General features: G+C 44.0%; 1 protein-coding gene across 1 annotated transcript in view; it reads left to right on the forward strand.

The window, feature by feature from the left end:
- Positions 1-12,371, forward strand: part of hpse2 (heparanase 2) — a gene marked incomplete at both ends in the record, with an annotated part of 187,045 nt that overhangs the window by 111,776 nt on the left and 62,898 nt on the right. Inside the window, one exon of the mRNA XM_080740808.1 lies at positions 4,768-4,815. Within this exon, the coding sequence (XP_080596934.1) occupies positions 4,768-4,815 (48 nt within the window). The remainder of the gene's footprint in view (positions 1-4,767; positions 4,816-12,371) is intronic.

The following is a 12,371-nucleotide window of genomic DNA, read 5'->3' on the forward strand; positions in this document are numbered from 1 at the left end:
TAATAGTGAATCTAACCTGATTCCCAAGCTCATTTTAGGACTGCACATGTCTTTAGGGGAAAATAAATCACAGCTCCACTGCCATACGTACACCCAGATATAAAAATGAATGATGTTTGGTTGACTTTTCGGTCAAAACGACCTTCCGGTGGCAGAGCAATAAACACGGATGACATTCACTGCTGTTTCAAGTCTTCAGGCTTTACTGCTCTTTTCCTGAAAATGTCCTGCAAAAGCATTTTTTCCAAAGGTTTCTTTCCCCGTTTTGCATTTAAATTTTTTATGGAAAATGTTTCTTTTCCATTCCCATTGAAAAGCAGAATCCACCTTCATAGGTCGATTTAAACTTCTCATTTAGACTCTCATTTAGTAGTCATACAACCATATCGTCGTTGTCGGGTGAAAACCTTGTATGTCCAAAACCGCTCATTTTGCATTTATCATTTGGAAAATGATTTAAACTAGTGAAAACAGCCGATCTACAAGCACACAACACCTCGCACCACACAACACCTTGTGCGACGGCCTTGTATGATGAAGCAGGGCTTTACTTTGCGAAAGAACGTACACATTTGAAACTTGGAGATACGAGGTTTCCACCCGACAACGATGATATGCATGTATTTATTTACGTACTGTATCTATGTCGTTGTCGGTAGGTATACAGACAGACAGACAGACAGACATACAGACACACAAGAATTCATTATTCAGTCAGAGTACCAATGGTATGAATCCAGTTCAATTGAAATGGGATAGTGATGGTCACGGTCTCCTCCTCTCCATGGTGCTTTTGCTTGCTGGAATCTCAGTTGTGCAATGGCACGTCCCCTGTGATTAAAATGAACCGCCAACAAGATAATTACTGTAATTTCCTCAGATCGAAGCACCTTCTAATATTTCTCATTGAAATGACCTCTCGTGGTTTTTCCCGTGACCATTCCTCGCTCACCACACACTCGTGTTACTGTGCCGCTCTTATGTTATCGTCATTCCGCGATTCCTGGATGGATACGGACACAGCGGTTCACGTTAGATTGCCGTTCTCCTATGTGACGAGCCTTTTGTTTTGAAAGCCAGGTCTCGGAAGATTGTAGATGAAGATGAGATGGGAGCTACAGTATAGAACACGTCTTATTATTGGAAGATTATTTCAGTTACTGGCAGCTGGATTCATTTCTCTCTGTATCGACGGTACGTGCTGCCAGAGGCAATTTCTGACCCTCATCGCCACAGTTATCAGCAGAGCTTTGAGAGGCGCCTTTGCTGATAGATGCTGTTACATCCATTATAATCAAATCCTGCCTGCTCTAGGATTTTTGAAGTTAGTTCTGGGACTTATCACCTGGGTGAGAAAGTGTCTGTTTCCAGTGTCTGTTTTCAGTTCAAACACGGTTCAACATTTTGCAACCCTTTTTTCTTTTCTTCTTTGCCGCGTGCACACACCTTATTTGAACAGAAGAAGTTAGGTGTTCGGTAACCTTGTTCAAGGACGTTTCGACCGTGAGCCTGGGCCAAGCTGCGAGCCTGTGATTGAATCTGCTATTTCATAGCAGCTGCTGTATACCAAACCGAGCCACTCATGTAGCACTGCTTTTACAAGATCATTCATTAGAGCAGCCATCAAGATATGGCTGTGAACGTGAAGACAGCCCTTTTGGTTCTCGGGGGCCAGACAATAGTAAATATGAAGACTCCCAACAAGTTGGGAGTCCTACCCGGGACGGGAGGGGATCTGCAAGTTGGCCAGGGTAGATATTGCGCGATGTGCAATTTGTGCATAGGAGCTTCAGGAATCACTACTTGTCAACGAGTAGGTGTCCTACCCGACACCAGGGTCTAAAGGTCTCGATGGAAGAGTAGGGAGAGACAACCTCCAACCATTGCTGATGTCATATTATACTAGTCATATTATATTAACAGTGTTTCTCAAACCTACATTTCAAGGTCTCCCCTTAACTCTGACAGTGTACACTGTCAGAGTTACGTACAGACTTGTATGGGTCGATTTAGGCCCCCGGCCAAAGGAACCCACAGAGTCCCTGCAGAATCCACTTGACGATTAACATACTCTACCATACAGATTTCTTAAAATTATGTTTTACTCATTCACACAGTTCCGGATTAAAGCTTTAAAGTCAGTGTGTTTTGAATGGTGCCTGTACACACTTGACAATCAGCAACGAATGAGAGTGAATATGCGTCTGACTTTTAACTACCATTGTTAAATGAAAGTGAACAACAGTGTTCCTTTAAACCAAAATAGAGGCTATAAAGTTAAGCCCCCTCGCATGCTAAAACGTCATTACTTTATTTTACGGTACCCACAATTTCCAACAGTCGGGCATCTTCGTATTTCTCAGTCCACATCTGGGTTTTTCCCGCTCCTCTCTTGTGCAATCCCACACATTTTGAATGACATAATGGGAACGTATAATCTGAGATAAATCTCCCAATTCATCACATTTACTGCAGTCAAAAGATAATCTATCTACTTGAGCTACTATGTTTTATTGAATATCAACATTCATAAATTTGCTGTATATTAGAGAGAGGGAGTGTGTGTGTGTGTGTGTGTGTGTGTGTGTGTGTGTGTGTGTGTGTGTGTGTGTGTGTGTGTGTGTGTGTGTGTGTGTGTGTGTGTGTGTGTGTGTGTGTGTGTGTGTGTGTGTGTGTGTGTGTGTGTGTGTGTGTTCATCAGTGTTGGTGGTGAGTTAAGTTCTTTGCCAAAAAATAGGCGAAGAACGGACCTCCTACGCTGCTCACGATCTGACATCATTCCTTCATGTTTGACATGTCAACTAATCATTAGTCTTATCTGCTTGATTGAGGATACGACGCAGTTTATCGTTTTTTGTAACAGTAATTATCGCTGCGTATTTGCCACTCATGCATCATCTTAATTACAATATGTTCTGTAGCTGAAATCAGGCCTTGTTTATGGGATTTTGATACTGTCTGTGATAAAACCTTATTTTTTTTTTAAACCATTTTTAACCACTTCCAACGTGTCAATTTTGGGCATCTCCTTATAAGCAAAGAATGCTCAACATTTGTCTTAGATTTTCTTAGTTAAAATAGCAGATCTATAAGCTCACATTGCGACACGAGAGATGTGTGCTTGCAGATGTGAGCGTGCAAGCAGGCAATCTGCAAGGGGTGGACGTTGCACGCGCCACTGACCCCGGCCTTCCCTCCCCTCTTGCAAACAATGGCGTTCATACGCCCATGTGTCCATATAAATGCAACAAGTTACAACCAATATACCATTATAAACAAATCAAGTTCATAATGAGATGTACAGCATATTGTTCTGTCAAAATGCGGGCATGCAGAAGACAAGCGCTGAACATACGCAGATGGCACAGAGATTGAGACATCAAACCACAGAGTGTGTGCCCGAGCGCGAGCGAGTGCACGAGCGAGTGTGTGTGAAGAGCAAAACTTTTGTTATAGATATATTGTTCTGTTCTGTGTCTGCCATTATTGGCAGTCACTTTACATGGAAAATATAAAGTGCAGACTATCATAACCGCATGGTAGTCTGCTTGTGTCTAGCTTATACAGACAAATGATCATGATCTTGCATTGCATTTTTTCTACTGTGATATATTTGGATTTTCACATGATTTATGTCTTGAACTGAAAATCCAAATAAACAAGTGTGTGTGTGTGTGTGTGTGTGTGTGTGTGTGTGTGTGTGTGTGTGTGCGTGCGTGCGTGCGTGTGTGTGTGTGCGCGCGCGCGCGCCCAACCCATGCATGCACAATACCTTCATCTAGCACTAAATGGAAGATAGATTAGCGTGGCCACTCAGGAGGGGGGAAAAACCATGGGACCCGTGGAGCGTCCGCGCCTCCGCGGGTCACGGTCGTAACTGTTAACGAGGAGGTGATTCTTGTGTGTTTGACACTGTTACAGGCCGCTTTGACAGGCTCACCGCTCAGCCTCGCTCGGCAACGGGGGTTAAGTGGACGTAGCACCACGTAACACTTCCAAAGATCACTGGTGGACAGACTAAACAAATTGGAGTAGTGGTGAAAGTTGTGTGTCGCCGTGACACCGTGTTTAGAGACGGAGGTTTGGACATGTCTTAACAGACTGCTAGCCCCAAATAAGGAGTGCTTTGGGTCAGGTAGTCTGGCTTCATGTGCATGCGCACACACATTGTGTGCGCACGCACGCACACAGTCAGTGGTGTGTTTGTATACAAGAAGATGATCCTATTTACAAAGTGGGAAATGGAAGAATTTGTTTGACTGTTATGTTTAGTGATAAAATATTGACGAAATGTTTGACTAGCACCGTTATTAGAAAGCAATACGTATTTGGCATTATGTTGTTTTGCATTGACATCAGAACTGAACTTGTTAAGTCCAGTTGTTTACATTAACTTGTTATGTTAATGTCAAGTTCGCATAGGAAAAGCACATGACAGTATAGTTCAGATAATAGGATTTAAACTCGAGAAAGCACAATGGCTTGTTTACATTGGGGTCCTTTTCCTTTAGAGGGGTACTGAAGCCAAAAAAGGTTGAGCACTGTATTTGTTGAAAGCACAGTGCCTCCACTATGAACTCCTCGGAGTAACTCTGAAAGTGTAAAAATGCATGCATTAATGTGTTTTTAATGTAAAGTTCTGCTTCTGTTTTTATCAAACAATGGTACATTTTCGATGACAATACAGCATTTAGGTGTGCATCACTGTGGCAATTCAAATGATTCATTTTGTTTTTTCTGTTTTTTTGTCTTTGTTTTCCCGGGCAGGTTTATGAAGAATGCGGGTTCTGCGGTGGATGCAGTTACGTGGCAACAGTAGGTATTTTACCCCTTTGTTCTTCTATTTATTGTACTTTCCCTAATAAACCTGAATTACTAATAGCTTGTATTGTATTCTACTAAAACAGCTGGCTGCTACTTGGTCTTGAAGAATGTTAAGCACATCTCATGTAAACTACACTCGAAATAATTACCGTAATAACCCTTTAATCCTACAATAGCCAGTAGCCATTGTGAAATCAACATTAAAATGTTCAGTTCTCGACCTCTCCAACTGTAACAGGCTGGTTTCTACCTGATTGTATGCAGCAAACAGTTTTACAGCCTCGTCGATTTAATAAACTAAATTCCTATGATTATATTCGGCCAAGACTTTCTTCAGTCGAGGACTTAAAGGAGTAGTTCACCCCCAAAATGACTTTTTTTTCCTATTGATTACTCACGCCATAGAGACTTGAGTTCAATAATATTTTTTTGTATTTGTCGCATTCCTAAGACAAACATGTGATTATAGTAAATTTACCCACTTGGTTCCGGATGGAGACCCAAATGCATGGCACTGGATGGGGAAACCATCAGGGTAAATCTACTATATATCATTTTTTGTCTTAGGAATGTGACAAAAAACAAAAAGATATTATTGAACTCAAGTCTCCATGGTGTGAGTAATCAATAGGAAAAAAAAGTCATTTTGGGGGTGAACTACTCCTTTAAGTAGTGTCGGGGTAGGGCAGTCAGTCAGTAGAGCTCTCACTCGCCTTTTAACCGCAAGGTTCTGGTTGCCAACTCAGTGTTTGAGTATCACAGCTTGGGTCACTAAATCGTGCCTTTATAAGTATTGTGAGCTGGAAGCAGGTGTTGTGCGCCACCTCAGCAATCCATCTCCCAGAATTGGATAGACATCCTCTCTCTCGGCTAATACTGACAATAAGCCACTCAGACCTCCTTATTATACACCAGGCATAAGGCATGGCACAGATTAGGTTTTGCACCCTGTCTGTCCGTCCGTCTGTGGGTGGCTAATCTGCGGCGCCGTTGGACCGATCAACGTGATTCCCTGGATGCAAGAGCGGATTTTCCATTCTGATTAGCGAATTCCGATCATTGCTGGCCCACAACAACCTTCCTGACCTGGCGGAGACCTGTTCTCCCAGGAGCACTTCTTCTAGTTTATTTAGAAGAAGACAGTCCTACTGGCTCCTGGCTCAATAGACGGTGGATGTCACAGCCTGAATACAATACTTACCTGTTACAAGAATGTAGGAGTATCCACTCTATGAAGTGTTATAAACAGCAGGACACCGGGTTATAAAAGTTATAGATTAAAGCTTTAACTGTGGTATCCCTGCTCTCTTAGTGAGAAACTGGAAGTAGCAATTCCATTGACTCGCATAGCAAAACACTTTAAACATAAACAAACATGAGTGTACGCAAATTCAGCCCAGAATTGGAATGCTATGCATGAACTTTCTTGCCATACACTGAGAGTGAATGGAATAGCTACTATATCACTCCCAGGTACTGTAGGGACTCATCCCCTAATAAGAGAAGAACTCTGTCTTCTAAATGTCTTTGTGAGCCTTAACAGCAGGCGGCGGTCGTCCGTATTTTCCTGAAGTGCGTTATTTGTCAATGGGACCCGGCAACCACTGGCAAAAGCAGGCGATGAGGCGATGGTGGAAAAGTGGGCTGAGGAACGTCGCCCCAAAAACATGAAAATAGTCTTTTGGGCGACATCGTCGGTGATAGCCAATCAAATTCATGTGTTGCTTTGTTTACCCAATGGAGGACGTAAGGTAATGACGTCAGGAACATTCACAAGGAGATTTTTATCTCCCAGAGTTGCCGGCTGTTGCTCACTGTTAAAACGCAGGGTAACAACTACCACGTGGCCAGTACAGGCAGACATGCAGGCTAACATGCCAATGATCAAAATAGATCTTCTCCACTGAACTTACACCATACATACAGTATTTCGCACACAAGCACACACGCACACGCAAGCGGTGCTTAAACACATACTGTAGAATGCATTGAAACCCACACCTACTGTACAGTGAATGCAGCCGCCCGCCGGCTTGTGTGAAAAGAAAGTGAGAAGTCGTTAAGGTCAAGGTCAGGTCTAATTAGGAGAAGCGGAAAGAGGAAGGGGTGTCGGTGAGGTTTTAGAAAAACACCACCCACACCGTTAAAGTCAAACCATATGCCCGGGCTCATTCCTTCTGTCAATTAGGCCGTTTTACACCAGGGGACTAGACTCCAGTCTCCCCAGACTGCGTGACAGACCCCCCTGACCTCCACAAAGAAACCCCAAGCTAATAAAAACGGAGAGCAATCATTAACAGCAGCCGCAATGTGAGTTTCACTGCACTGTAGCCGTCACCAGTCCAAACCACGGCGCTCATTAAGACCCAACTCAAAGACGATCCCGGATGTATGCCACATCGCTGAGGTCCCTCGAAACGTAGACGTGCTCCCTGTCGGAACTTGCGGTCGTGGAACGTACCGTAGCGTAGCAGGTTTGTAGTGAGAGATCCTAAGGGTTGGTTTCTATAGATCCTGCGTTCCATTATCTGTTTCACAACTTCTAAGCTTCACGCTTATTTTGTTTGAGTTAGTGCTTCCTGCCTTTGGATTTATCGGTCTGACGTGAGCAGAATTTATTTCTACGTGATCTCGAGACAGGCAGTCTCTCACTGTCTCTCGCTCTTTCTCTCTCTCTCTCTCTGTTGAGGAGACTCTGTCTGTCTGTCTGTCTGTCTGTCTGGCTCTCTTTCATAATAGAGTACTTGATCACAGCGATATATATGTTTTTCTTTCCCAATAGCCCGGGGTCTTCAACGTTTTCAGGCCAAGGACCCCTTAACTGAGAGAGATGAAACAGGGACCCCCACTACATATTGTATAAATGTGTTATGCAGATTTTCTTCGACTTGTTTGACAGCACTGTCGTCAGTCTTTGTTGGATTCATGTTAATGAGTATTTTCAGGCATTTAACCACTTAAATCGCCAATATTTTGTAAACTTGACCTTTCACTCTGTACTTGGTCTGCTCTTTCTTACCTCTACACCAAACCTATTTGCCAAAAATAGCAGATCTACAAGCTCTCGACGCCTCGCAGCGTTGAGAGCTTGTAGATCTGCTATTTTTGGCCAAAGTTCTCCTCAGAATAGGGATGCGAGGGTTCAAGTTGTTAATTTTAAAGAATGATCCTAACACACAAGGATTTGGCAGCCCCCCTGTAGTAACTCTAAGGACCCCCTTGGGGTCCCGGACCCCCTGTTGAAGACCCCTGCAATAGCCTAGAGAGGGTTCATGCACCCGCGGGCTGCCACCTCCAGGAAAAGCACCGCAACTGTTATCCTCTTTCAGAGCTCTCTACACCCCCCGCCCCCCTCTCTGTCTGTGTCTCCCTGTATTTTGTGGCTGCTCGAGGCACTTAAAGTTAGTTGTTACTTTATGGTCAAGTTACAAAGCCGACTGGAGGCTGACGTGACTCCTCTCCTCCCACAAACTGCTGCGGTGCCCCGGAGCACGCCACTTAACCCATTTAGGACTAGAATTATTGAATGCTTTAACTATTGAAAAATAGCAGATATACAAGCTTGCAGCGCGGCACCGAGTGCCGCGCTGCGAGCTTGTAGATCTGCTATTTTTGAAAAAGTCGTGAAAATGTGTGCAAATCTTTGAATTTACGTATTTTTTAAGCGAACGTTTGTAACTCAAATTTTGCTTCTGGGTGGTCCCTGGAACTAAATATTTTGAGATGGGGGTCCATGGCCAAATACATATCATTTTGGGGGTCCTTCACATGAAAATGTTTGAGAACCACTGACATAGTAGTCTCTCAAGAACGGACTAACTGAGCTCCAGTTCAAGTGAAAAGGATCTTTCTTTGACGATGGCTGGCCAGATTGCAAACATAGAAACAGGTTTTTCAAAAAACCTTAGAAGGATTCAAAAGACACTTTTAGAATCGGGTAAAAAATAGCAGATGTACAAGCTCACAGCGCTGTGAGCTTGTATATCTGCTATTTTTCAATAGTTAAAGCATAAAATAATGACACACTATAATGTGTGCCCGTTCTAAATGGGTTTTAATTCCTGGTGGAACGCCAGTGGGCCTGCCCTTTTGCCAGCTTCTCTAATAACTGCCAAGCTCTGAGGCAACGAGACTAGAGTGATGCCGACAGGCCCGCTGCTGGAAAAACGCGTGTGGAAATTCCTTCCTGGGCAAATAAAGTTGAGCAAAGACAGAAAAGACAGAAAAAAAGTCTTTCAGCTCAGTTTTAGAAAGTCAAGTGAACTAAGTGATCCCAATTTCAGAGGAGGCCGGGAGCCCGGGACACCTTGTACCCACATTTCTCTCGCATTATACGGATGTCAGATTGAGCTGTGAGCCTGTGACAGCGCTTTTTTTGTTCTCCACCAGAACATCGAAGCATGATGGCGCACGTGTAATCCAATTGCTACAACCCTCACTCTTAATTTATACTCCGTGGCACCACGGCGGAGCACACCAAAAATAAATAGCAGAGCTACAAGCTCACAGCGCGTCACATTCGCGACACGTTGCGAGATTATTATGTCGGGCTGTGGTCGGGGTGCATCACGCCGTCGTGCGACGACGTATATGAACCGGGCTTCTTCAGCGCGTGCGTGAAGTGTGCACCATGTGGGAACTTTGGGCGCTGGTTATTTACAGCCGAGATTTGTGTCGATGTCTCGCAGGACTGTAAATTTTCCATGTCGGATTTCCCCGGAGGAGCAACATATCCTTCACCTCCCGTAATATAGACCTTCTGATAATAACCTGATGGTCCGGATCATGACAAGACATCCCCCACCTCTTCACCACCCGCCCCGTTCCCTCATCGCAACCCCCCCCTCGTACACCAGATGGTCGTCTCCGGACCTTTCCATCCATGTGTGTCCGCCCGCCCGCCTCCCCTTCCTTCTCTTCATTTTACTTTGATGTCATCCCTCTCCGCAATTCTCTCTTCATCATCTCCTGTCCATTGACAGAAACTCTGGATTTGCTTGATCACCAAACGAACCCCAGGCTGGAATTTCTATAATGCTTTTTTATGGCGGGAGCTACTCAGAGGGTGAGCTGTCTAGAAGAGAGTTGTGTGTGCTGTGCACGTGTGTGTGCATGTGTGTGCGTGCGTGCGTGTCTGACCGTGGCTAATCTCGCAAAACCACTAGACCGATCAGGGTCAAATGTATTTGCCTCTAAGCCAAGGAAGTAAATCTGAATATGTTTCACATATGTTTTACACTACTAGAGCTGTGGCCGTCGCTCCTACTGCAGAACGGTGAAAGTTGGGAACGCTGCAAATAGGGAATGCATGGCCCACCTTGTTATACGATACCCGTTGTCAGAGCAATCTGTCTGTGTACATTTTGTGCCCATATATTTGTCCTTGGTGGTTCTGGAAAGTCCTTGTGCAGTGGTTAATGTCTGTGGGGAATGATCTGAAGAATGCAAACTGACTGTGGACAGCAGACTGACTAATAATCAAAGAAAGGGCAGGTGTGTGGAATTTGACAGGTGTGTGGAATTTGACAGGTGTGGGGAATTTGACAGGTACCGGTATAGGGAATTTGCCAAATCAAGCTTAGGCTGGGGTTTCCTTGGGCAAATTGGATCATTTGACCAACTGGACAAACCGCCTGTCCCAGTGGTTTCATATCAAGGTCCATTATTTATTCGGCATTTGAGCCAGCCATTTGATGAGATTTAGCCTCTCTCTCAGACCCCAAATTTGAATATTTTGTTGTAGTTGGATGGGATTTTGTCCACAATTCCATGCTGTATTGATGCGGTAGGAGAGATGACAATCAAAAGTTGATCAAAATAACAATCCTTCTACATTCTCTAATTGTGTAGACTTCTTGTAAATTAAGTAATGCAGATGTTTCACAATTTTAAAAACTCTCGAAAGTGTAAAATGAAACCAAATGGACCCTTACTGGTTCATTTGGTTTCATTTTACTGGGCGGCAGTGGCTCAGGGGTAGAGTGGCCGGTAGAGCCGTATGGCAACCGCAAGGTTTCCAGTTTGATCCCGGGCTCCCCCAGAGTTGGTGTCGAGGTGTCCTTGAGCAAGTGAAAAGCTGAGACTTATTTTTTACAGGGGCCAGTTACAATTTGCTGCCACCTGTAGGTGCTCTTTTAGTGCGGTTTTGAAGGAGTGTAAGGAGTCACACTTTGTTATGCCTGTTGGTAGGGCATTCCACATTCTAGTGGCATAGCAGTAGAACGAATTTGACCCCATTTTTGTGCCGAAACTGGGTTCAGTGAGCCTAGTGGGGCTCCTTCTGGTGTGTGTGTGTGTGTGTGTGTGTGTGTGTGTGTGTGTGTGTGTGTGTGTGTGTGTGTGTGTGTGTGTGTGTGTGTGTGTGTGTGTGTGTGTGTGTGTGTGTGTGTGTGTGTGTGTGTGTGTGTGTGTCTTTTATGCTATTAAAGTAGTCTGACGGTTACATGGGTATCCCTGTTTCCTTGCATATCTTGAAGAATGAAGACCAGGCCCATTGCAAGTTGTTTTACTCTGTCCTCTACCCTGAGCCATCCCACCCTAGCATATTAGGGGTGTAAGGCCTAGTAGTAACCTGACCAGTTTGTTTTAAGAGGTCTGCAGTTTTATTTTTAACGCCTTTGAGGCGCTAACGTAGCGGTGACATTGAATGAGTTCTCCTGCTGTGTCCTCAGTGTGTTCCTACTCACCACAGAGATCCTGAATAGAAAACGTGTTCTTTGGTTGACTTTTCTGATTACTTTTGTTGCCATTCTTTTCACTTGATACTTACTAGGTAGGTAATTTCATCTTTCCTTGTGATGACATTGTCGCCCACTTTGACCGTGAAGTCTTTGACCTTGCAGAGGGTTATTCTGGAATGGATTCAGTTCTGTCCAGGAGATAGTTTGTTATCAGTGAGCCAGAGCCAAGGGCCTCCTCAACCTGCATTCTGTCCTTGCCCAAGACCAGGAGTGCCGAGTCATCCGCGACCAAAGAACACATTGCTGATGGCATGTCGTTTACGTACACTAGGAACAGTAAAGACCCTCGTATATGCTTCCTCGTGGAACGCCTCAGCTCACTGGGAGGGGCGACTTTGACTTATAAAAGTTCGGGTAGTAACAAGTACTCACATTTGTTACTTAAGTACAAGTTTCAATACTGCAATGTAGAAATATTCCGTTATAAGTAAAATCCAGAATTCAAATTTGACTTGAGTAAAAGTACAAAAGTATTGGTACCAAAAGTAGAAAGTTCTCACTATGCAGAATGTCCCGTTTCAACAAGTTTTCAAATATATAAAATGTATAAAACTCTTAGCTTCAGTAGATCGGCTATTTTCAAACGGCTGAAATGTATATAGGGCTGAAGTAGTTTACTGGTATGTTTTGTGTTAATTAATTGACAGTGCTACTGTTGGTACTGTAAGCTGTACAGATGAAAGTGTTCAAATGAACGCACATGCAGTTTTGATGAGCTATTGGTTGCTCTAAGACAAGGAATGACATTCCTGGAGGCGTCAGCAGAAATGTTGTATTGTGTTCTTCTTACATACTGTAGATGTAATG

The sequence above is a fragment of the Nannobrachium achirus genome (genome assembly GCF_963921795.1).
Source record: "Nannobrachium achirus genome assembly, chromosome: 13".
Taxonomy (NCBI): domain Eukaryota; kingdom Metazoa; phylum Chordata; class Actinopteri; order Myctophiformes; family Myctophidae; genus Nannobrachium; species Nannobrachium achirus.